Source organism: Cynara cardunculus (assembly GCF_001531365.2).
Source record: "Cynara cardunculus var. scolymus isolate 2C chromosome LG 2, CcrdV1, whole genome shotgun sequence".
Lineage (NCBI taxonomy): Eukaryota > Viridiplantae > Streptophyta > Magnoliopsida > Asterales > Asteraceae > Cynara > Cynara cardunculus.
The window spans coordinates 12459379-12486452 of NC_037529.1; the positions used below are offsets into that span (position 1 = coordinate 12459379).

Consider the following 27074-nt stretch of genomic DNA (forward strand, 5'->3'; position numbering starts at 1 on the left):
AATAAAAAAAATTATAATTAATCCTGTAAAAATATGTCGTTATTAGATGGGTCGGGTGCTAAAATGGATAAGACAACGACAACCGAAGATTCGTTTCTCGTTCTGTTTACGACTTAATGTGTATATGTTGCTAACCATACGTAACTGTAAAAACAAATACGGTTCGATATGAATTCAGACGGTATGATTAGACGAAAATTGTCAACTCAAATATTGGATTTTATCTTCTTGTCAACTTATTCAAAATCAAATCAAATGTGAAATCGTAAAATGGAAAGGGACAACTTTCTTCCAGCTCGATTTTATGGTTTGAACTATTTTTACATAAATAATTTTTCTTGATTATTTTTGAAAATGAAATAAATTATAATAGTATCCGTTTTTAAGGGATGTTTAGATTGTGTTTTTGATAATAATCACCTGATGTCGTGATTTATTATTGTAATAATTAGTTTATGGTGTCGGTATAGAGTGATTATGATTGTTTGATTATTTAAATAATTAGTTTCATATAAATTGCAACAAAATTGACAATAGATAAAATAAATAAAAGCGATTCCAACTTCATGCAGGTGAGTTGCAGCCTGCAATCCGAACTGAGAACGGGTTTTTGGAGAAATCACTTATTTACACTAATTTATAGACTTTTCACTCGTATTTTTTTAGAGGTTGTTTACTTTTTATTTTCCATTAAGTTTTTGTATAGGTTAAGTTGTCTGTCTGAATTGATCGTTCAAAAGAGGAGAGAGAAACAGAGTTGAATTATTTTTTGTGTTAATTTGTTTGAGGTGGTTTGATGAGGACAAGTGAGGGGTCTCCCTTATTCCACATAGCCAATTTGGCTTAATGACTTAACAATTAAGCTGTAAAAACGCTCCTGTATGGCTGAGTGAATAAATCGCTTGGACTAAAATTAAACTCATTAAGCTATAAGTCAACGGTCCCGCTTGGTCTATGTCTTCAATAGAATATGCGGATATGATTTTTGATCATTTAATCTGTTACTTTCTTAAGGCATCTCCAACGGCTAATACCATATCTATAAAATTTGGTGACATCAAATCTTACACTAAAATGTATATTCTTTTATAATCTTTGATTATATAATTTTTAATAATACTTTTTCTTTTTACACTAACTGATAAATTTCATAACGGGTCATGAACTCAATTACGTTATTATCAAAATAAACATTCCGTTAAATAATAAGTTGCATTATGAAATAAAACCAAAAAACTAATACATATGCGTTTAAACATTATAGTTATAGGATTTTTCCTATATATGATCAATTAAAGCATTTTGAAGTGTGAAGTGTGCTTTTCTTAATTCTTGATTTGTCCATAACAAACAAGAAATTGTTGGAATCGATTATATCATCATCCGTCGTTGTTTCAACTTTTATCGGTGGCGTTTCTCTTATAACTTCAACTTTATTATATGAAATAATGCACATAATATGTCGATTTTTACAAGTTTAGAAACTCTATTACTATAACTTTGTAAATATAAATAGAAAACGTATTAATCAAACATTTTTAAAACATACTTTATTAATCTTTTTAATTTGAAATGACTATATATATCACATGTGATACTATATCTGATATTAAGTCACAAACGTGGATAACCATTGGTGCGACCTAGGTTGCTGGCCAAGTCGCTCACACATCACTAGGCCTTCGCGTGTATTATCACATGTGATAACCATGTTCTCGATATGAAACTATAATTCATCACATATGATACATGTGTGATACTAAATCAGAGATGCGAACAATTTTTGGAGTGACCTAGGTTGTGAGTCAAGTCATCTGCATGCCACCAAGTCCCTTCTTATGCATTAGCACGTGTGGTAAATGTGATAATACATAACCTACCATTTTTAATTTTTATCGAGATTTATCGGAAAATCTATCGAGACGAGCCGGGAAATCATTCAGATCAATTGAAAACCCAATAAAAAAAACTAAAGTATGTAGAGTTGAAACTAGTATATTCATGATGAATAATATGTATATGCATGATAATTAAATGTTATGGTGAAAATTAAGATTTATGATAAATATCATACTAATATAAATACTAGTGAGTTATTGTAATACATGTGATCATACATATAATATTCATGATAAATAGTATGTATGTTCATAATGAATGTTACAGTGACAATGTATATTCATGACAAATATCATACTGACGTATGAACGTTGAAAAATATGACTTAACTTAAATCTAAAACTTTGACCAAACAAATGACACGTTTTAACCATTTGTACATTATGCATAATAGTTTGTAGTTAAGAGATTTTTGAATCTCTTGCATAAATTGATAGTACTTTATGCTTTAAAACTTGTAATTAAGACTTTTGATCTAAATGTTTATTAATGTAGTGTGTGTGTGTGTGTATATATATATATTCATGATAAATGTTATAAAGGAAACGTATATTCGGGTTGAATACTATTTATATTAATGATGAATATTATAATGAAGATGTATATTGATGATGAATGTCATTGTGATGACTTGCTGAATATTTGTTGAATACACGTGAAAATACATAACTATTCATGATGAATATTATAGTAAGTTGTATATTCATGATGAATATCATACTAATATATGAATATTAAAGAGTCGCTGTAAACATATGAACGTGCGTTAATATTCAGAATGAATATTACACAGATATAATATTTGACATAAAAAACATAATAAAAAAACTATATCGAGATGGATGTCAAATCGAAAAGATCGAAAAGTTCGATTTTTTGATATAATCTTTTTAATTAAAATATTAATTATTTTTAAAATAATTTAATTTTAAAAATTAAGAGGCTAAAAGTTTTTTAATTAAAATAAAATAAAAAATCAAACTTGGTAGGGGTATTCTAACTTCCATTTTTGTCATTAATCATTTTTTAATTAACTTTTTTATGTTTTAATCATTGATAAGTTTTCTAAATTTTGATCGGTAACCAAGATTCAAGATTTATCGTCATGTTTACAATGAAAATGAGTTTTCATTTAAAATCTTTATATATATATAGAGGCCTAATCAAATAAGAATTAGTTTGTAGTAACTGTGAGGTTCAATATGAGCCAATTATTTTATTATATTAATTGTATTACCTTAATTAAGAAAAAGGGTGTATCAGTAATTTTATTAATTTTTTTTTAATGGTTATCAATCAAAGAGATTGATACTGTTTCCTTATTAATTAAACAAATTATGAAAGTTTCTTTCTATAAAGTTACAATTGAGAAAATAAATATATAATTTTTTACTGTTAAAACTTATTGGGTATCACAGTGGTAACATAGTGGTATCATAGTTGTATTCATCAACCATATCTGGTATCATAGTGTGTATCACAATGTATTTTTGTCGTTATATGAAGTGTATCACAATATATTTTTGTTGTTTTACAAAGTGTAACACAATATATCAGGTAATGTTTTCTTACCAAGTGTATCACACTATGTTTTTTCGTTATTTTATGAAGCGTATCACAGTGTGCATCATGTGTTGATATGATGTTCGTTGGAAAGAGGACGTGTTTGACGAAGAGAGTTGAGTGGAGAGAGGAGAGAGAAGAGATGAGGGAGAAAAAATTTAGAATGACTAAAATGCCTTTAATTAATATTTTAATTTAAAATTTTCAAAATTATTAATTTCTTGATTTAACCATTAATTTGTGGTTGAGATTGGATCTCACAGTTACCACAAACTAATCAGTTCTTTATTGAATGACCTATATATATATATATATATATAAAATGATTGATAAATAAAATAATATAAGAGGAGAAAATAATGGGAAGATTTTGGCTTGGAGTGTTTGGTGACGAAATCAAAGCTATACAAGTTGTTAAATACGGACAAGTAATTTATGTCCATTTAAATTAATTTATTATATCTTTCACAATTATATTCTATTTTACATATTTTTTAAGGCACAAGTTGTTAGTTAGAACACCAAGTAGAATAAATAAGCAAATGATTGGCATTTTTTCAAATTCACATTTTCTTAATTTCAACAACAAAAAAGAAATGCAATTATTACTCTTAAAAAAGGTAAATTATTAAATTTAAAATTTACCTTTTTTATATTGAATGCACCATAAAATGATATACAATTATAACTCTATAAATCAATATTGTTGTAACAACCAAAATTTGTTAATTAAACACAGATATTACTTAACCAATAATTATTATTTTATATATTAATTAATTATTATTTTATATATTACACACATATATATGTATATAAATTTATTATTTATATAATGTTTTTGGACTTTGTGTTTTATTCAATATAAAAATTATCAATATTAATAAATTAGTTGGACACATCACAGCTTATACGTCCAATTTAGTTTGAAGTTTATTTGTAATATGTATTTAGGAATCAGATGTATTGGAACTTTTTATTTTTTTGGACTACGGTCACATTATCGTTGATTTTATAATGTATTTTTGAACTTATAATTATTGGATTGTAGGTATAAAGTGCAATAAATACAAACCGCATAAACTGCAAGCACCCCATTTTGCGGTGCGATTTGAGGTTTGGAAAAATGTTCAAACAACGCGGTTTGGTTTGTAGTTTGGCTGTAGACCACAATAAACCACACCGCAAACACCCCATAGATTTCAACATAAATCAATCATGATAAGCAAATCTTAGATTTATGGGACGTACACCAAATGCTTACTAGATGTCACTTATCCTTCGTGTGAACATAACAAGAGTCTGGACTTATCCTGTAAAATGTATAGCGAAGACCTATGATTTTACCCAGCAATTATGGGAGTAGACGTTTACCGAATAAAAGACATTTACCAACAATCAAATTTGATGGTCAAGAATGTTACGTCATAAGGTTAGTGAAGGCGATACTCTTGTTGGTAAGCACTTACCTAATAAGTTTTTGGTAAACGGTCTCTTAGCTTATCGGGTGAGTATGACAAAGATCAATAATCTTACCCGACAAAAAACATAACAAGAATCGATGATATTACCTGATAAATGAGGGAGAACACTTTTACCTGATTATCGTTTACCAACAATCCATTTTAATGATAAAAAATATTACCCCATAAAATAAGTAATCATGATAACTCTTATAGATACCAGCTTACTCGGATAATCATTCGGTACACGACACCTTAGTTAATGATTCTTTTGAGCCTTGTAAAGGTTTTCTTAGACATGGGTTTTTTTCATGATTATTTAAATACCAAGAAAGCAATCACATATTTTCAAAATGGGTCACAAATAAGGATTTATAAAGTGTTGTACCATGTGCATCAATTGCTTGTACATTAAGGGTGTGTGTGGATGCCATCATAACCATATGAACTTGGTGCAATCAAGATATATATAATTGTGGCATGATAAAAAAGCAAAACGTTACACCATCACATCACATGCAATTGTCATCAAAATAATTATTAATTTAACAAAGTAGCCATCTTTTTTGAAACCTCTATTGTCTTTATCAAATTATAGCACATCATCCATTTCCATGCCCACCCAAATACACCCATCCTGCATAAAAACTTGTACCTTGTTGCACCAACACTTGTACTATGCTTTAGAGACTTGTACCATGTGCAACAAAGATGACACTTTGATTTGGTTTGTCAACACAAACATACCCAAGAACAGGCAAAGATGCTGCTAGCGCTTGCATTGTCATTGACCATGATTTCATTGCAAGGTACAACCTTCTAATGCACCAACATACAGAAGTTGGAGGGAGGGAGGAAGGAAAGGAGGAAGATGATGATTCATAAGGTACAATCTTTGATGCATAAAATCTTTGAACACCCATAAATTATAGAAAACAAAAGGCAAAGATTGTGATGATTCATAAGGTACAATCTTTGATGCATAAAATCTTTGAACACCCATAAATTATAGAAAACAAAAGGCAAAGATTGTGATGATTCATAAGGTACAACCATCAATGCATAAAGATAGGAACAGAGGATTCTTTGTTGGATCAAATCTTTGAACCCCCACAAATTAAAGGAAGAAAAAAGCAAAGATCTTGATGATTTACATAAGGTACAACCTTCTAATGCATAAGGATAGGAATTGGGGATACCTACCAAGAAAGTGGAGAGGAAAGAAAGAACAGAACATAGTGATATTATCAATGATGGTGATTCATTCCAAGGTACAACTCTGTAATGCATGAAGATAGAAATTAGGGATTCTTTATACAAGAAATCTTTGACACACCCAGAAATTGGAGAGAAGAAAGAATTGTATACACAAACAATTACATCAAGAAAAACACAAAGACTATAACCTCACATCATAAGAGACCATCCCATGAACACAGAACAAGACTTTTGCTATGCCCTAAATTCTATATATATGTGTGTATATATATATATAGATATAGACATAGAGATATATAGAGAGATGCATCCCGTAAAACTAAGCCCAAAAAGTATGAAAAAGGGAAAGAAAAAATTGACCCACAAACATCCAATCCAAGTAGCAAATTAAGGCTCTGCTTGGCAACCAAAAACCAAACTCAAGAATTCCTCAAGGTGATGATGATTAATGGGTGGCTCTAGTTTTCTGTTTGTGGCCGGCGCCGGCGGTGGCGGTGGCGGTGTTTTTAACAGGCTTCCCGAAGATTCCACAGATGGAACCACAACCAGATATCTTTGGAGATGGAGGGTCAATAGTGGGTTCAACTTCTACAGATTTATATGGCCTTGGCTCTGATCTTTGTTGCTCTTTTTTCTCTCTTTCTTCGTCATCTTTTGGATTGGATGGCTTAAGTTCTCCTGATAACAATTTATCATCCCAAACAAGCCCTGATGATCCTGATCTTCTAAATGACACTTCTGACCTTGGTAATGCTTCCATCTCTGTAAAGGGTGGTGGTGGTGGTGGTGGTGGTGGTGGTGGAGAGAGGTTTGAAGAGGGTATAAGTAATGAAGGAGAGGGGGGGATGGGGGATGACAAATGAAGCATATAAAGAAGGTAAAGGTTAGAAGATGGAATCCAGTCCACCAGATTGAAGTGAAATGACAAGATTGTCCTGATTGTTGAGGTCACTTTCAAATTGAAGGCTAGTATTTAATGTTATAATTGAAACTTATTAAGAATGGAGGTCGGTTGAATGTTTTGTATGCCAGACCCAGAAGGAGACGAAGTCAAAGGTGAAAGGCCAACAAGTTCAACGCCGCTGTGTGTTTGTGCAAATAGCAATGGCATTGATAAAAGGTCCATCTTGGGAGGGTAATTTGGACCATCTCTTCAACATTAAGCACAGATCTAATGCATGGATATGTGGGACCGCCTCCAGGATCATCCAGATTTAATTCATATATATAACAGATTCTGAATTATTGGATTTTTATACTACTTCAAAATTATCAATTAATTATAGTTTTAGTGCTTGTGTTTTATTGTTTTAGTTCCAACCATTTGTTTAGAGTTAACTCTAATTTGGTCTCTGAAGTTTATAGGCCGTTTACTAAATACTTATCCGGTAAATGTAGATCGGGTAACTTTGAAAATTTTACCTGGTAAGAACGATGATAGGGATAGAGAGTCTTATCCGGTAAGTGATGGTGATGACTCTTACATGGGTAAGCGTTAACTGGGTAAATTGTTGCATATGATACCGTTTTAATATACTACAATCTTATCTGGTAAAATAGATTATAGTGTTGACTCCTACCGGTAAGCGTTTACCGAGTAAGTATTTGGGTAAACAGCCCCTTAATGAAATCTTTTCTTTAAAGTGAAATTTTTGATGGTGGGAAGTAAATGAAAAGACAAAAATACCCCTACTTTAACGAAATTAGTTATCAGGGACCACTTTCAGAGCAAAATGACAAGCAAGAGGATGATTTCTAGAGTTATCAAAGTTTAGTCCAATGTTAATCAAGAAGGAGAAGAAAACATATCCAACATATATAATTGTATATCCATCATGAATATTGTAGAATCAAAATGAGAAATACATAAAACAAGAATGCATTTCAGATTACAACCATACAAAAAACTAACATTTTAATGTAAACCGAAACCCATCACCAAATGGAAGATTCCAATAAATCCAAAAGTGGATTCATAAAAGTTAATACAATCCCGAGAAATACTAAACCCTAAAAATGGGTTTTTTTAAGGAGGGGGAAGTGCGTCGTGGATGATTGTGCCATCTTGGGATGACTTATTATTTGTCATTGACCCAATGTTCTTTACTGAACATCCTATCTCTGACATGTTCTTTGTAAATCATTATTGAATTTAGGGTTTTGGGATTTCAAGTAGCAAAGAAGAGAGGGATGGAATCAACACATTAGCACAAACAGATCAATGAATCATCAAGAGTGTGAGGTATGAACATGATCCACGAAAGGGCGCATCATCGTCTTCTTAATCGCCTTAAGTACGTCCACCATTGTTGTCTTCTTCCATTCAACAAAGTCACTATTGCCATCATCGTCTTAAGCATGGACAAATTTGCGTGTGAGAAAGAGAACCAATGTATCATTTAAGATGAAAAGAGAAAATAATGTGTATATGGCACATGATTCATTTTAAAGGTGAATTAATGATGTAAGGATGAAATGGAAACAAAAACATTACCTTAAAGCTTTTTGTAATAAATTAATTGTAGAGGACAAAAATCAAAATATTAGAGGGACAAAAATGATGAATTACCCTCACATCATTTAATTTTTAGAGTAAATTGTCAATTTCACACCTATAGGCAATGGGAATGTGGCCGGGACCTCAATCTCCGTCCTGTTTCTAATTAATTATTTCTATCTTCGTCCCTGTCCCCATCCTCGTTGAGGAATATAATCATATCTCCATTCTGGGGAAATTTTTTTTTCTGTTTATGCAAGTTATTTAAAATTAAATATGTGAGAGATGATATATGTTTAAATCTCAAACATTTTCAATAAACCTAAAACCACAATGAATTTAACTTAATACAAAAAAACCACAACATGATATAAGAATTAATAACCTAAAACGAAAAAAATCGATTTAATCCAAAAAAAAAACTTAAAGTCACATGTATCAAAAGATATTGAGTAATATACAAAACTTATCAAGTAATTGTATTTTGACTTGACATCCAAAAAATTTCATATTAACATCCAAAAAAATAACAATTTTATATTATAAACCTAGTTAGGAAGTAAGAAATTATGAATTACCATTTTAGTTGAAATACCATATATATATATATATATATATATATATAGGTGGAGGTTCAAACGAGAACCCCTATGATTTACGAGAACGCAAGAACAATCTAATAAACTCAAACTTTTTAATTAATAAATTAACTTATATTAAATATAAATAAATTAATAAGGGCAGTAATGTAATTAATTAATTTTTATAATTTTTATTTTATTTTAATTAGTCATAATTATCTTTCTTTTTTTCCTACACGTTCGTTTCTAATCTCTTCTCTCCCCTTGTGATAATTGTGTGATTGTGTAACCATAACATGTCGAAACCATGATCAATCAAGTGTAACCATAACCTATGAAACCATGAGTAATCGTTGTGATAAATGTGTGATTGTCTAACCCTAACCGATCAAATTGAGTGCGCAAGTGATGTTATAATAGTGATATCACATGATTATCACACCCATATCACATCAAATCGTTTAGTGGATTTTGCCCGTAATCCTTGTGATAAATGTGTGATCGTCTAGTCCTAACCAATCGAAACCATTATCAAATCGAGTGCGCTGTTATGATAGTGATATCACATGATTATCACACCCATATCACACCAAATCGGTAGTCGATTTTCTAATTAACCCTAGCCGAGCGGAATCCTTGTGATAATCACATGATTATCACACCCATATCACATCAAATCGGTAGTCGATTTTCTAAGTTAACCATAGCCAAGCGGAGTCCTTGTGATAATTATGTGATAATCACATGTTATCACACCCAAATCACACCAAATCGTGTTGATATAAGCGATAATGTGATAATTGTGTGATAATCACATGATTATCACACCCATATCACATGATTAACCGTTTATTAGATAATGATAATCATGATCGTGTAATCGTATTAAAAGATTTTATGATATCATTTCCATTATTACTTTTTTAATCTTAATATTTTCTGAATTTTTTTAAATTTCAATTTTAATTTTATTTTTAAAATCTTTTAATTTTATTTTTTTATAACAATATGTGGTTATTGGGTTGTTCTCGCATTCTCGTAAATCACAGGGTTCTCATTTAAACCCTTCCCTATATATATATATATATATATATATATATAATTTATTAATTAATATGTATAACGGGTACGGGATGGGGCAAGGAGTACGATACCCATCCCCATCTCCGATTTACCAGAGAATCCCCGTCCTCGACTGAGGTGGGTGGACCGGGACCCATTCTCATGACTACATGCCTATGGTACAATGATTATTTTGGTTTTCATCCTTATGATTCATTTATTACAAAAAAACCCTTTAAGGTACAATTTGTCTGGGCTTTCATCCTCCCCCCTAATGTCGTTATCTTCTACCCAAAGTTCAACCATCGTCTCATACTAGAGCTAATCGGTCATTTCACTATTCTTCCTTCCCCCGCCTCCTTTTCAACCCAAAGAATACTTAAAAACCCTAATATGAGCTTGTTTCCTTAGACAAGATAAACCCGTTCAAAATATTCAATTTACACATTTCACGCGTTCTCAATCAAACACTTCCATTTCCATTTCCATTTCCATTTCCACCGATGCCATATGATTTTGTTTATTGATTAATTATCTTAGCGAATCCAACATTTGGCGCGTATTCTAAATTTATAACCCAAAACTAAGATAAGATTGTTTTCAAATTCCGTAAAAGAACCAAGTATCTTTAAGAAGTTATGTATCTAGATTTTAAGCATCAACAAAGGATGCAGGGGCATATTCGGTCACAAAGAAAGCTGAAGCAAATGGTGTCTCCTTATTGGTTAATGTAACCGCAAGTAATCAATAAGGTTTATGATGAAACATAGAAATCGATCATTGGTCCAATTTGAGTACGTATACAATATATTAATATGAAGAAGACAAAATTGTTTCAAGCACCGACAGAACCGGAAGCGCCCATTCTTTCTAAGAGAAGAGGACGAATGAGATGTACCATTATTATTTTTGTAGTGAAAAATCATGTATGTGTTACTAAGAAAAGAAATTTGTCCATTTTTCGAGGTCTCAAAGGAGCGTGCAAACACATAAATAACTCTTTAATGGAAATGGAAAAGAGATTAAAACATTTATGGCTCCTACATAACAGGCTCGTTCCTGACATTTTATAGGTATTGGGTGAACGTAAAAACGGGGTCCACTGCAAGAAACAAGCTTTTAGCGACGACAAAAAAGTCCATTTATCATCAGAAATAGTATATAACAACATGTCGTTATAACTTTGTGGCAGAAACATGTCATCGCTAAAAACGCATCGTCAAAGCTCATTTTCTTGTAGTGACCCTCGGTAAGTACGGAAAAAATTCAATAAATGTTTTTCATTAGTATAAAATTGAGTACAAAAAATGCTAATAATTTACTAAGGAAAGAAATCTTATTTATCTTTATTATAGATATATAGGAGAGTACTTAAATTTACGTACTTATTTTTTTTATAAAAAGTAATTTGAAACCAAGAGTATAGAAACTATGGTTGATAAAAAAAAATTATAAAAAATAAGAATTTTTTGAGTTCATAACAAGAAATATATGTTATTTTGATACAAAAAGAGAATTCGTGTGAATGAAGTAATCGTGAAGGTCAATGAGAGATCAATAATAAAGAAGATTATCAAGGTTTTCTAGACAAGTAGACAAATGAAGATCAATAAAAATATGAAAGAAAAAGTGATCCATTAAAAACCAATAAGAATAAATAATGAATTAAACATATAATATGCAAGCTCAACAAATGATTGTTTGAGCACTTAAAATAGAATCTTGTAGTGTGGTGAATCATAATGAAAAATACACAAGTCAAACAATTAATAAAAATATTTAAATTCTATTTTTTTCTTTTTTTCTCAACTAAAATAAGATGTTAAAAATAAAAATTTATGAAACATGATATATATATATATATATATATATATATATATATATATAAGATACATACTAAATAAATCTAGTAGAAAAAAAATTATTGATTAATCACAAGACTATGAAACACGTCATAAATTATAAAAACAATAGATTAATTGTCAAACAATAATAAATATTTTATGTAGATGCAAAAATAGATGACAATAGTCAACAAAAACAATTAGAACTACATAACCAAATAGCAATAGTCAATAGAAGCATAAATTGATAAAAACATCCAACAAAAATATATAGCAATAGCAAACACATAATCTTAACGTTAAATTGTTGAAACACGAAAACAATCAAACATATAGAGATAATAATAATCAATATCATTGAACCTTGTTAGAGATAAAAAAAATTTAGAGAGACAATAAACAATATTATATAATGAATGACCAATTAATTTTTTATTTTCTTCTCCAATATAATTAATTGATATATTTTTGAGCTCTTATTATCTACTAAATTTTTTTTGCCTCTTTAATCGGAAGGTAACGGGGATGAGAAGATGTAAATTGAAGTGCTATTGCTTTATATATGTGAACTTTTGTAAGCTGAATTTATACATGCACTTGTGAAGTTGTATTATTCAAGTCATGTACTTTGTGAGAAGCAAAAAGCGTCTAGCTACTTTTGTATGTAGCAATGTGTACATTTGGGACCGGTATGTAATATTTGTATTTCATGTTATATGAAATATGTGACTTTTATGCAAAAGGACTTATCAACTTATTATAAGTCAGAAGGGTTTTACTTCTTTAAAACTCCTTATTACCGGTTTGACACCGGTATAAGTCGTTTATTCAAACACTCAAAAGTGTTTATTACCGTTGCCACACCGGAACAAATCAATAAATTGTTTTTATAAGCAATCCCAAACACCCCTAAAGTTTTCCTGATTACGAAAATAAAATATCAAATATCTTTTTATTATATTTGGAAAAACCTTTTAAATGTGTAAACTTTGGGGGCTTGACCAGTCTTTAAACTAATTTAGTCAAATTGGCGGTCAAAGCTCGGCTCTTCAAGAAACTTCCTTTCATTAATGTGATCTCTGCTATATGTTATTTTATGTCTGATTTGTTAAGAGGTCGGATTTGATCAACGATTGTTGGTAGCAATGTCTGGAAAAAGAAAAAAACTATTTAGTATTTACCAAGTGTTCCAACAACAAAAAATTACCATTATAATCCAATGAAATATAATTGTTTACCAAATGTTCTGTGAATGATGGAAAATAAATTGGTGACAATGATGTTGTTGGCAATTAGAATTTGTAAACCATTTCTTCTGTGTATTCAAGTTCTTTGAGTATGCCGGTTAGCTGCAACAATGCGAAACGATATCAGGCATCTTTTTATCGTTCATCAACATGTATAACTAAAACTAAATGAACCCAATAAATCCACACCGAGGTAGGATATACACACACCTTGCCTTGTGATCGGTCTTCTGCCTTGTCACCGGATATATGTTTCATCATTCCCGGCGGGCCACAAACCTGCAATCCAAAACAATTTGAACAACCTATACACTCGATTCTCAGTGGAATTTAAGGGACATGAGCTTACAAGTATAAGGGTGTGGTTGCTTGGGGCAGGCAAGCCTTTGGAAGCCATATCCTTTGATATATAGCCTGTACCTCCAACCCAGTACTTGGATGGATTATCAACGGTGTAAAACACCTGGAGTTTCGGAAAATAAGTTCAGAAGAACGTACCACTCCAAATACCCAGAATTTTATTTGAGAAAATTTGGTACCTTTAAGTTGGGGTGGCTAGCTGCAAGCATGTCGAGTCTCTTTTTGAGAAGGATGTCATCAGGCGATATATTTGCATAAACCAAAGATACCTAAAAAACAAACAAATGAGCCTACTTCGAGATGAAATTGGTTCTTGACTTTGCAGATAGGATTACGAGAAGTTAATACAGTCAAATATAACTTCATTGGGTACATTTGGTTTGGTTAAGATACAGGAATCACAAAAGTAGAGAATAGGAAGGAGAATTGTCACAGGTTCTGAGCCCACACCTTAAGAAACAATGGACGTTAACACCTAATTCTAAAATATACCAATCAACCAATATATTGTTGGTAGAAGTATTTGGGTTCGGGTGATCTTCAGTCACGTAGAATGATCAATAGTTCACAAAATTATAAAAGAAGACAATAAATGATGGATGTCCTTACTTTCGTATTGTCATCTGGATTCTTAAGAATAGTCTCGATAACCTGAAGCATTGGAGTGATTCCTGAGCCACCTGCAATCTAAGACGAACAAGATCCTCTTACGCCATCTCCATAAAACATCATATGTCCATGTATGTATGTGTCGTAGGAATGTAACAGCCACACATACCATGCCAATGTGTTTCTTCATATTGGGAGTGTATCTGACCTTCTCAATGGGGCTGGATATGATCCACTCGGTCAGTTGTAAGTAAAAACCAAAACCAAACAAACCCAAGAGATCCCGGAGGGGTAGGATGTACATAGCCTTTCATCTACCCCAAGGGGTAGATAGGTTGTTTCCAAAAAACCCAGCGTCTTGTAGAACACAAATCAAAAGAAACAAAAAAGCAAACTACAATCAACAAGGTGTATATTCGTCAGTCGTAAGTAGATACATGATCTGATTGCAGGCATAGTACTAGCTTAAGTAAATGGTTTACCCTTTTACTTCAACGATATCGCCTGGCTTTAATTTTGCGAAATGCTGACTCATTTTCCCTTCAGGATAAACCTGGAAAAAATCATGACATAAACATGCATAAAATATATATAACATGAAGAATGCAAAGCAGTGGTAGTAAGCATACCTTGATCATCAAATCAAAGTAACCTTTTGAATCTGGATCAGATACAGGGGTATACCTGACAATAGAAATGCCAAGACAAGGTAATATCAAGGAAGACGGTCCCTTGTAATTTTGATGTGTTTTTCTTAGAATTACATGATGTCCAAAAAGCAAACCAAACCAATATATCCCATTTAAAAGTAGAGTCTGGGGGTTGAGATAGACACCCAAACCAAGCAACCGTAAAAGTAATATACGGATATGAAACGTAGCATGCCTGGTTTTAACAGGAAACTTACGGGCGAATAACATATTTTGTTTTCCCTTCAGCATCTTTCCCCAATGGAGCCCTACAACACATGTATACGACACATTATTATTTATTAAGGTGCCAAACATATGCATTACCATATAAGTCTCTTGGAAACTCTCTAACAAACGGAGTTCAATAACCTGAATCTAACTTTACAAACATGAGTTAATTAAGATATTCATGAACTTGCCTTGTAATGAGGCACGATGCCACATCGAGCCCCAGCTTCAGATTAGGATCAAAAGAAAACCTGCAATTATCAAGGATAGAAAAAATTACTCCAGAAATGAACGTCTGAATTACGGGAACACTGATTTTTCAACCGCGTTGAAAGATAAATCCAAGCCACACTGCTTTGAATCCCAAGTACGATAACATAAATTAACGTGAAATAGGATTTAGTAGCCAAGGCTTCATAAAAGTTTACTATTAAGGTTTTCCCATGTATTGATCCACCATGCATGTGGATAATTTAAACTTCATGAGTCGTTCACATAATAAATTGGTACCGTATTGGAGAGCGGAAACTCCATCATTCTAACAAAGTTTTATGCTCTTGTGTAAGTGGCTAGACAACTAAAGCCTGTTGTAAAGATTAGATCATGTGAAGACAATCCTCATATGCCATCCCAATCTCACAACATTTTCCCACATGTTAATGGGGGTAATGGGGGATTGATGTTCATTTATGTCATGCAATTCATATACAAATGAATTTTGCATCAATGGAAAGAGCTAACATGATATGATCCCTTATGATTTGCGAAATTCCAGTAATAAAACACATTCTTTCATATGTCAATTTAACCAATCAAAGAGAGGAAGCAAAAAATGCATTCAGTATAAATCAAAGTGTAACTTTAGTGTATGAACATAAAACCTGTATATATGTGTATTGTGGCTGACCGTTGCCTTCTCTTGCAACTTAAACTCTTCCCATTTTTTAGGATGAAGAGCTGAGAATACGCAAAAACATCACTAGAGATAATACTTTCTGTCACTAAAGATGTAGCAAAATGAGCAAGGCATCTAGTCTTCTACTTGCCTTTAGAATCAAAAAACAATTAGCAAAAGTGAAAAAAGTTAAGTATGCACTATCATGTGCTACAAGAGGGAGGACGAAGGAGGAAGTAGTAGTCATATTGCATAGATTTTGGGCTCTACTTTTAACAAATCTAAATAAAAAATGCGATTAAATTGTCCAAATTATTTCTTCGAAATGCTAAGATACTCAAGGTCATAATAGAAAAACATTGGTCTTACTGTTTTGGAACTTGGAAGTGTTAAGAGTCCACATCGGCTAGACTTTTAAAAATTCCCCTCGAAATATGTTGGAACCTCCCTTCTCTCCTCAAGGGCTCTTTTGGAGATTAATCTGAGGTTTCACATATTTTCACAGGAAGGATTGCTAACAATAATACTTGGAGTGGCCTAAAACTGAGATTATCATGGCATATTACATTAACCTTACATGAGATACTTAGATCTCCCACCATCACAAAATAAATTATCCGGAAGACCTTTTGAGTTCCACAACACATGCCGGATGCTAGAACTATGAGCTATATTTTACTATTAGGAAATGGTTCGACCCATGGGCCATAACTGAATTACTCGTTTAGGTTCACATAATTAACCGAGATGCCAATGATTAGATAAGTAACATAAAGTGAATATACAATTGAGAAAATCATGCAATTATAGAAGTTAAGTAATAGAGAGTAAAACGAACTTGTTTACTTTTACTTGACAAAGAGAATGGCATGTCATGCACCAACTGTAAGGTACATCCTAAAAAGGAAAGCCTCGTTTTTGTTTTAGACAGAAGTGAGTACCATAAAAATCCAAAATGAAAGAACCATATGGAATCGGAAAGGACGCCTTTAAACTACATCATCATGTCAATGGTATTGGAAGGACTCTTGAGTATGAAAGACATGTTATGATGAGGTGACAGAACCTAAAACAAGAAACCTACCAGCTTTTGGACCTGTCTCCTCACAGATCTGATGATCTAAATGAACCTGTCAAAAACGAATAATCGCTGCACAATCTTATATTGGAATCGATAATATGATAGATATTCAAAGTAATAAATGATATAGATGTAAAAAATTGTAGGACTTAAATATATAAATAGGATTAGCCTTGAGTAAAGACAACATATGCAAACGAAAAAATAGGACGAAATTTTCAAGCATACGAAGAAACCAGATTTATCTAAGGAAGTTATTGAGCAAGAGAGCAGGACAATAATGGGGTACTCTCTATATGGGTGATTTCTGAGATATAATGCCAAATCATGTTATTCAGATTTAACTAAGTGCTCAATGTGGTAGCTTAACTCATGGTATCCAAGTAAGTTATTCCTTTGTGACCTGAATGTTGAGACAAATACTACTTCAACACACTGCTTCACCTGTAAGCCTTTCTGATACCATGATAAATGGATTTGGGTAGAACTCACTCCCAAAAGCCAACTCAAAGGAGGGTTCCCTGGGAGCATATAGAGGGCCTTAGAATTCAAACAAGATATCAGGTGAAAGTGATATGACAACCTCAAACCCCGGTCTCATGGGGAGTGTTTTCTTCTTGAGTTAAACTATAGATATATACATATATTTAACAACCTAGTGATATGAGACAAATACTACTTCAGCAAACATCACTTGTTCAAATCATGAAAACGACATCTTTGCAGAACGTAACATTAAATACAAAAACTTGGCAAAGTTGAGCAGTCTTGGCGCACCAAGATTGATCATTTGTGATTATTTCAATTGTCAACTTGCAAAACCTGCACAATTTAACTGACTTCAAGGAATACTAGCATGCCATTGGTTCAGTGAGCATTGTTTCAGTTCATTACGAGCAAGTGTTAGCTAAATAAGTAACATTCTACACATACACCCTTTGGTGAGAATAAAAACAGATATCTATCAAAACAAGCTTTGGTGCTCCTTGAGTTAAGTGGGTTCTTTTGCACCTTTGATCTAGATTATAGTTTATTTTTTAGCATTTCTGGAGTCATAAACCGGCAGGATAAGTTGTATAACATTTCTGGAATCTTATGGTGACGATTCTGGTTATGAATTACGTCTTTTCCTCTTTCATAGCAACTTAGATTAGGCGAAATTTTGCTAATGATCCAACTTTTGCCAAACACCAATATCTCATTGATTCACACAATGATAAGATATAATCACGCAACATCGCATTTTGTACATTTCTAAATGGAAAAGTACAAGAGAATGCATAAATTACCAAATTCGGCTCAGAAAAGTAATAAAAATACGATATTCCACCAGAGATAGCAGCAACTACTCCAAATGGAATTCGAAAATTGGTTGAAGTTGATTGCGATTGGCGTCGAAATGCATGCGAAAATGTGATGGGTGCAGCATTGCTTAGCAGTCTCTTGAAGAAGATCGACATCTTCAAATATGGCGATCGAGAGATGGGAAGTGAGATTTTCAGGGTTTTAGTTGAGTTCTTTTCAGACTTTCATGCCAGAAGAAGCATACGACAAATAATTCCCGTTTCTGGTGTGGTCCACCGTAAGTTTCGTGGATCTCATACGTGTCATCCTCCAGTTATTTTCATTTTTGTCATAATGTAATATTCTTTTTAATAAATTTGATACGAAGGCATCTCTTGAGGATACAATCAAATCTTTAACCCAAAGTTTGGTATTTGATTGGTTTGAGTTTAGCTTCAAAGATCAAAAGTACCAGGAGGTCTCAGGTTTAAATCCAAGGAGGAATAAAAATTTCCTTGTGGCCACGGAGGTTCAGATGCGGTGACTCCGAGCTATCTGCAAAGCAGGTGATCGTCTGGGATTAGTCGGCTCGCATAGCGGGTTGGATATCCGGGTTAATCAAAAAAAAATTAACAAAAAAATTTAAAATTTAACACAAACAATAATTCTTTTTTCAGTTGATAATACAAAATCTTAAACTAAAATGTAAAATAAGGTAGCCGAGACAACAGTATCAATATATAACTAAACTATCCATATCAAATTAAAACCCTAAAACGACTCAGAATTCTTCATAACATCCCATCAAATCCCATGCACATACCAAAACGTACCCTCGATTGAGATCAATCCTATAGTAACAAGTTAAATGGACAGATAACCACAAGGGTGGTGGCGTGTTGGCAAAAGACATAGGAGGATGTGGTGGAATATCTCATCAACCCCGAGTTCAAGTCCAGACGTTAACGTCATGTGGCCAGACTTAGTTTTAGACGGCCCCAATTTGTCAGGATGTAGTCTAAGAAATTGTCTGGTTCCTAAAAAAAAGTTAAACGGACGCAGATCTTGAGCCAGGTAAACAGTTGGACCGGCCGTACATGATTACTAGCACAATGTACAACATGTCTATGCACTGATGACCATACTTCTTGTACCAGAATCTTTACAGGAATGCATCCTTTTTTTCTTGTATTAGAAACCACAAATCAAGATGTATGAAATCTGTAATTTATTTATCAACAATATATATATAAAGATTGAATTCCACATAAATGGTACAACTCAAATCCCAAAAACAAGTATTTTCTTCTTGAGCACTTGTGAAGATTTCAAGATCAAAAACTGCTTATCAGCATCATCACCATGGAAGGATTTCAAGATCAAACCTGGGAAATAATCAAGAAAATGAAATCGATCACTACAATCTCGAAACAACACCTTTCGTTTGTGTCGAAATGCCATTTTCGCTGACCTGATGAGCCCACGAAGAGATTAGATGGTGGGCGATCGCAAAAGGTCCAGGGACGAACATGGTTGCTAGTTCCCCGCTTTCCACGTTGAAATCCGCAGCAAGACTTTGACCTTTCTCCACCCCTTTGCACATTTGATCTACTTTGTACGCGGATGTTCTTTGCGCTTTTTCGTATTCGGCAAATGTCAACGCTTTCTTCACCTCTTCTCTACTGTACCATTTGGCATCTGCGTAAAATTCAAAATATCAAGCATTTATACCAATTCAGAAATGGTGTTTTAGCATATCAAACAAAATTCCAACAGAACATTTATTGTAGAACAGTATTAGGAATTGTAGATCAAAGGTTACCTTCCAATTCTCTCTTGTCCACATTTATTTCAACCGATGTCGCATATGCAAGAAAACCAATCATTAATTGGCACGGCATGCTACTAGGTCCAACTGCAAATGAATCACATGAAGGTAAACCCTTCAAATTACCAACGGTTTCGAAATTAAACCCCAAAAAAGTATTTACAACATATCTAAGCTGAACGGGATTCTTTACAATACATGTGTTAGCTTCAATGGCCTTTAGTCTTGGGGGCTGTTTGGTTGGTTTTCCTGGATAAAGTTGTCTGTTTGGATTAATCTTTCTATATAGATTGGGAAGGGTTTTGTTTGGAAGGGTTTTTTCATAGAGGAAGGAATGTGTATTTAATTGGGAAGAGCAGGTTTGAAAAAAACTTGGCTTTCTGCATAAAGCTCCCCCCTAGAAGCATACTAAATAAGCCACTTTCTATATCATTAAGCCACTACCAAAAAGTCATGTATAGCTGACCGAATAAGTTGTGATTCCCATTAAGCTCGTTAAGCTGCTAACAAATAGGCCCTTAGCTACACATGTGGGAGCATATTAAGCTTACAAGTCCCACGTTAGTTATACTGGGGTCCCACATCGGCTAATATAGGAATCTTTCATCTTTCTGTAAGGGCTCTTCTAGAAAGAGATTCAAAAGGGTTCCACATATTCACACATATTATAAGACACAAGGTCTACAACATCTGGGGACTCAACACATTCTTTTGTCTCCGTTCTCGAGTGTGTGTTGTAGTCCAACATCAGCTAGACATGGACCATCAAACCTACATACATGTATGAACCTCCCATTGGCTCCTTTAGAGAGAGATTCAAACGGGTTCCACATATTTCACAAATATTATATGATTTGGTGGTAATACCTCTCATTGCAAGTTGGTTTTAATATGGAAATCCAAAGGATTCTTGCAAAGCATTAGAAAATATATAGGAAAAACGATAGCGTGAATGTAGGCCTCACCGGGCCATGGTTGAGAACTATGATAGACTACTTCACCAACTTGGATGCCGGTTTCCTCCCATGTTTCTCTTCTCACGGCCTCTTCCAAGCTTTCTCCTGGCTAAGAAAGGGAAAGTAAATCAATAACTAAGAACGTAATTAATTTCTACTTAAAGCACACTACTTGATATACAGATTCCTTGTATTTTTTTAGGAAAGGAGGACGATAAACAGATCAATAATAACAAAAATGCTTCTAAATTTGCAACAAAAGGAATTCAAAAGTCATATGGTCATGTTTGGCAACCATAAGCTAGCTTATTTTTTGAACTTACTGAAAGAGCCACGTTTAGTAAGCCATTCACTAGCTTTTTGAAATTCAGACAGCGTATTGGGGTTTTTTCGCTTTTTTCCAATTACGCCAGTTATATTTTAGATAGATGACCCTGATATTTTTTTCTTTTAGGTAAAGTTCTTTTTTCCACACCTTCTTTTCATCTTCTTCTTTTCTACTAAAATAAAGCTAGCAAAAGGTTATTGTAACGGTGCAAGCGCTGAATTTTCTGAACAAGGGAGTCATCAACATGTGCAAGGACATACCTCTATAAAGCCGGCAAGGCAACTCCACATTCTTGGCACAAATCTCGTGTTTTTACTAAGAAGTGCGCAATCATTCTCTTTGTCAATGACCAACATAATGACAACCTGTTGCATTAATGAAATCGTGAGAAATAGAAGTAAATTCTTAGATATCACTAACAACCACCCCGAGTGAAAGAAGAACATGTGTAGGATCAGTTAGCATACCGGATCAACTCGAGGGTAGATTCTTTTCTTACAAGAATCCTTTATACATTGTTTTCTTGTCCCAGCTTCAGTGGGAACCAACATTTCACCACAAGATCCACAAAAACGAGATGTATTATGCCATTCCAGTAATGCTCTCGCCTACATAAACATCCCAACAATTGGTAACATGAAGTTTTAGAGTTTATATCATATATTTTCAAGAAAGTCAAGTTAGAAGCAGGCGTTAATGTTAATGTGAAATGAGCATCTGGGTATAAAGACTTCAAAAGCATCTATCTTTGGCCTTCAAGAAACATACTGAAAACTATATAGAGACGAACAGGGGCAGTGGCAGCGCATCATACAACACAACAGCGTGTTATACTAAGGTTTGCCAATGAAATTTTGGTATAAATCATCCATATGTCTGAGGAAAATTGAAATATTTGATCAATGTGATTTCCTCGTGCTTCCTTTTGATGAATAAATGGAAATAATAGTTTGATCGTGAATACGTAAGTGGTCAAATCTAGCAATCGAGAATCAACAAATGGTTATGCATCATTTTACATCCTAAAAGCATCAAAGAGACTAAATCTCTCTCTTTTATTTTCTATAGATGCATGAAGCAACAAGATTGATACCTATTTCCAAATCAAGTAAGGCTCAATGTTGTTCAACATATATAGTCCTCAATCTCATGCATTCTCAGCGAATTCGTTTTTGGTTGGGACACCAGACACCCGGTATTCATTATGCTATCAAACCCCACGAAGGGGCGGTATTATCAAGAAACGACAGTAACTCATCGCGTAAATATATTCCATATTCAACATATACAACCCTTTTTGCCACATCCATTTTGGGCAATTTGTTTCGAGTGTTCTATTAATCATTTGGCTTTCAATTGAAACACCAAATGGTTTAGGCCTCAATATCCACTCTTATCCAATTGGTTTTAGTTGGAGAACTTGAATTCAATAATCAAATTATATCATGATGCTGCATTATAATTCACCACAAACCCCATGTTTGTAATTCAATTCTGCATACTATTTCTTGAAGTAAAGAGATAAAAGTTCAAATTCAAAAGTATATATGGCAAACTTACATGACCAGCAATAGCAAGTTCACCCATAGCAGCATCATCTGCCCAATCAGTAGCCACCATCAAAGTCCTCAACTCAACAAAAGTAAGCTGTCTGCTCCCCAATTTCTCCACCAAACTAATCCCTTGAGAAACATCGATTGCCCAATACACAACATTATCTTCTTCTTCTTCTTCTTCTCCTTTTTCAGTCTTGCAACCCAAATACACCAACAAATCATCACTCAATTTTACCTCAGTGCCTTCCAAAACATCCTTAAAATCAGCAAAAGTCAACCACCCCAGATGCCATTTCTTGACCAAATCGCCAGTTGAGCCAGCTAAAGGTCTGCCCTTTCTGAAAGGGAGCACCTGGAATTTAGGGGAGGATGGTTCTTGTAAATGGGATTGGCCAGAAAGAAGAACCTTTAGGGTTTGAAAGGCTGATGCGGGTGAAAAGGGATCGATTGATTTGGGGGTTTTGGATCTTATGGGGTTACCAGCAAAGACCGGAGATTTGAGGTGTATAGACATGGTGGAGAAATAGGGTTTTCTTGAAATCACAGAGAAGATGGATTTAGAGATGTAATGTATTGAAGAAAGAGGACAAGAGAATAGCATAGCTCTATATATCTCTTCCCATAATAATAGATATTTTCGTGAGCAGGAAGTCTTTGACGGTAGATTGCGGCATCGTGTTTCTTGTGGGTTATGTGACCACCAGATGAGGTGGTGCTATCATATACTGACACGTGGAGCTTCTTTGACGTTGAACAAAAGGAAAACAGTCATCAAACAGTGGAACCATCTTCACCTGGAGGGACGCTGCTCCACAGTCTATGACTATTGGCTACGTTTATCAAATACTAATAAACTAGTTGATGTTTACTAAATTAATAACGGTTCTTTGTTCACCTTTTAATAATTTTATTAAGAAGTAATTTCTGAATCGTTAAAAAATAAATTTTATTTGGTAAAAAAATGTATGTTTTTAAATGGTTCTAAAATCTTTTGAATGATTTTGTATCATAGGTATCCCTTAACCATTCAACACCTTAATTGCATTGTAAATAATTACTGAATAATCTATTTCATTTTATACTATTTAATAAGAGTTTCTTAATCATTCTGACAACTTAATCATTATGTATCAAACCATTCTGCAAGTGTCAAACAGCTTAGTTGATTATCAAACTATATATAGTAAAAATTAATTAGTTTATAAAGATGTAAAATAATTAAAAATGATATTTAAAAACTTTATATAATGTTTTGCAGATATAGGTTATTTTGAGAAGTGATTTTGATCCTTCATGCAGTCAAGATCAGATATGACGTCAAAGACCTTCCAGCTTAGTGGTAAAGACTTGGGCATGGCATAGTCATGAACCCGAGTTCGAGCCCTGGGAGAGGAGTGTTAGTGACATTTAAGTATGGCCATGTTTAGCCTCCAAATTTGCCGGGGATTAGTCGGGCTTTGGCCCGGACACCCTTACAAAAAAAAAAAAAAAAGATCAGATATGACTGATCAAAAATTGAGGCTTTAACAAATATTTCATATATCAAGAAATATAAATTTACATATTCAGTCCCAAATATACAAAAACTACATTATAAAAGTAGCTAACATATTTTTCTATAAAATCCATATACAAAACTTGTATATATATAACAAGTATTTCAAAAAGACCACAGATAAACATGATGTCCTCTACATCTCATGTAAGCATACAAGACATCTCACAATTTCCCTTTTCCTTTTTCCTCAGATTAAAGCCGACCTGTAATGCACATTTTTTAAACATAAAATGAGGGTTAGACTTTGAGGTCTAGTGCAAATACAGGGTGAAAATCACCAAATCAAGTTTACAAATCCATATTTGTAATACTAGCTGTCAGGATCAAAATTGTCCTAAATATCATGAAGATTTTACTAAAGCAATTTGTGCCAAGTATGGAAATCTGCAGATTTATTTTCAGAAATCGGAAAAACAAGTCTTCAGACTTGTCTTCAGAGATCTGAAAAACAAGACTTCAGACTTATCTTCAGAGATCTAAAAAAGAAGACTTCAAAGTTCGGGTGAGCTCAAGCGCATAAGTGCAAGTCTGAAGATATATTCTTCAGAGTTATTTCGAGAGAAAACCTGACAAGCGCTAACTATCAAATCTGAAGACGAAGCCTGAAGACCTTGAGTTCAGAGTTATTCTAACTCTAAACGAGGGGATAATATTGATCCTATAACAACCTATTTGCGATAAAGATTATCTTTCCATGGGTCTGGATGATTATTCTAAGGTTCAAATGAACAACCAGAGCCCCTCTGATCAATCAGAAGCCCTCTGGTCTAAAAACAAGTTCACTTTATTTCATCAATAGGATACGACAACTCAAATCCTCGCATCACACAAATGTGATAACTCAAGGTATCGCATTATAAGAATGTGATAACAAACCCCCATGATCAAAAAGATCATCATTCCCATAAATTGATTATGCCTCCTTTAACCCGATATACCCGGCTCATTATTATGTCACCCTTATTAAAAGAATATATTCAACTCTTGATGATGTCACTCTTATTACAAAATAATACCCAGCTTCTGGTTATGTCACCCTTATTACGAAATAATACCTAGCTCATTGATATGTCACTTTTATTTCCACACATGATATAATCATGACAAAAACTACCATTTTGCCAATAATGGCATCAAAAGCGTTTCATAATAGTAACTCATATAAAGAACCGTACGGTTCTATACCCAGTCTCATCATAATGCTAAAATAGCATCCATAAACAGTTTTATCATCATTCTCATGTAGGAACCATACGGTTCAAATTTAAAATACCAAATAAGGAAAGTTGATAAATTTAAACTCACCCTATGTTTACGTAGATGAAGATGAATTAACACAACAACAAATTTCAAGTAGAAATCACATAATCAGTTTTCTTCTTCTCCCTTACAGGTTTGTTTACTTTTCACCCAAGAGAACACACACAAATAAAATCTTTCTTATCCTTCGTACTTACTTTTTTTCCACCTCCCAAAAAGATAAAGACCATTAACTCATAATAATACTATTTAAAATAATGAGGTGATGGGAGTTTAAAAACATTTTAAGCACATTAACACATTAAACCCCCACTTACCATCTCTTTTAAAAAACAACCACAATCAATCTAACAAAATAACCTGGTTATCATACTTTGATTGGTCAAGTTTATAACTATACAAAAAATAGAGGGAGTAGTTTTGTAACTTTTACAAATAAACGGCAAACGAGTTTATATGTGAGCCCGTGTGATCCACATATGAACTATATGTTCATATGTGAACTCGTATAATTCATATATGAACTATTTTAACTGATTCACATATGAACACGTGTAATTTGCATATGAACTCTTTTGTCGCCTATTTGTAAAAGTTAAGAAAATTGCCGCTCTATCTTCCGCTCATGTGAGGAATTATTCCATGTTTCACAATCGAAGCCCCAAATGTTGACCAGATGAAAGGTTAGAATCATTTCTTTATCTTTCAAATACTTCTCACTTCTCAACTGAACCTTTCCTATATTTTATAATGTAACTAAAACAAATATTATTAAACAAGGGGTTGGGTTCCAATGAGAAGGAAAATTAAGGTGAGAAACAAAAGAAATGATCTTCACCCTTGGATGCATATTGGGATGAGATGTACCGAGATGGACCAGATCAATCCCTGTATCAAACACAATTCATGGGTGAGTTTGAAATTAAAGGTGATCAAGAGTATATATTCATTCTTATGTTTCTCACCATAAATATCATTCTTACACGATCATTCGCCTATAAATAATATAATAAAGAAAAAAACTAAAACAATATAATATATTAATTAAAAGAATTTTAAATTAAT

At 33.2% G+C, this 27074-nt stretch overlaps 3 protein-coding genes across 4 annotated transcripts; all 3 read right to left on the minus strand.

Moving 5' to 3' along the window:
* Positions 1-6147: 6147 nt before the first annotated feature.
* Positions 6148-7049, minus strand: LOC112504188 (uncharacterized protein At1g15400-like). The gene has a single exon (XM_025108139.1). The coding sequence runs from the start codon at positions 7009-7011 to the stop codon at positions 6589-6591; it is 423 nt and encodes a 140-aa protein (XP_024963907.1). The 5' UTR covers positions 7012-7049; the 3' UTR covers positions 6148-6588.
* Positions 7050-13132: 6083 nt separating this feature from the next.
* On the minus strand, positions 13133-18737 carry LOC112507542 (NADH-cytochrome b5 reductase-like protein). The gene is made up of 13 exons (XM_025112179.1): positions 18529-18737; positions 17243-17288; positions 16145-16220; positions 15455-15514; positions 15251-15301; positions 14973-15027; positions 14826-14896; positions 14513-14564; positions 14344-14421; positions 13914-14003; positions 13724-13837; positions 13585-13653; positions 13133-13476 (listed from the first exon to the last, which is right to left on the minus strand). Exons 1-13 carry the CDS (start codon positions 18697-18699, stop codon positions 13420-13422), a joined length of 990 nt encoding a protein of 329 aa, XP_024967947.1. The 5' UTR covers positions 18700-18737; the 3' UTR covers positions 13133-13419.
* Positions 18738-19734: 997 nt separating this feature from the next.
* Positions 19735-23776, minus strand: LOC112507212 (nudix hydrolase 19, chloroplastic). 2 transcript variants are annotated; one of them, XM_025111679.1, is made up of 7 exons: positions 23196-23775; positions 22103-22243; positions 21896-22000; positions 21317-21416; positions 20346-20438; positions 19995-20221; positions 19735-19908 (listed from the first exon to the last, which is right to left on the minus strand). In XM_025111679.1, the coding sequence occupies exons 1-7, from the start codon at positions 23703-23705 to the stop codon at positions 19903-19905; spliced, it is 1182 nt and encodes a 393-aa protein (XP_024967447.1). In that variant the 5' UTR covers positions 23706-23775; the 3' UTR covers positions 19735-19902. The 2 variants fall into 2 exon arrangements, with proteins under 2 accessions (XP_024967447.1, XP_024967446.1); XM_025111678.1 differs by having other exon boundaries at positions 19735-20221; positions 23196-23776.
* Between the last annotated feature and the right edge of the window lie 3298 nt (positions 23777-27074).

Excerpts from the sequence above, each read along its gene's own strand:
- LOC112507542 (XM_025112179.1), bottom strand. The coding sequence starts at position 18,699 with ATGTCGATCTTCTTCAAGAGACTGCTAAGCAATGCTGCACCCATCACA. Across the intron at positions 14,897-14,972 it reads ACTTTGATTTGATGATCAAG|GTTTATCCTGAAGGGAAAAT; the intron begins GTATGCTTACTA and ends GATTTTTTCCAG. Across the intron at positions 13,654-13,723 it reads GCAACCACACCCTTATACTT|GTTTGTGGCCCGCCGGGAAT; the intron begins GTAAGCTCATGT and ends TTTGGATTGCAG.
- LOC112504188 (XM_025108139.1), bottom strand. The coding sequence starts at position 7,011 with ATGCTTCATTTGTCATCCCCCATCCCCCCCTCTCCTTCATTACTTATA.
- LOC112507212 (XM_025111678.1), bottom strand. The coding sequence starts at position 23,705 with ATGTCTATACACCTCAAATCTCCGGTCTTTGCTGGTAACCCCATAAGA. Across the intron at positions 22,244-23,195 it reads AACTTGCTATTGCTGGTCAT|GCGAGAGCATTACTGGAATG; the intron begins GTAAGTTTGCCA and ends ATGTTTATGTAG. Across the intron at positions 22,001-22,102 it reads TCTACCCTCGAGTTGATCCG|GTTGTCATTATGTTGGTCAT; the intron begins GTATGCTAACTG and ends TTAATGCAACAG.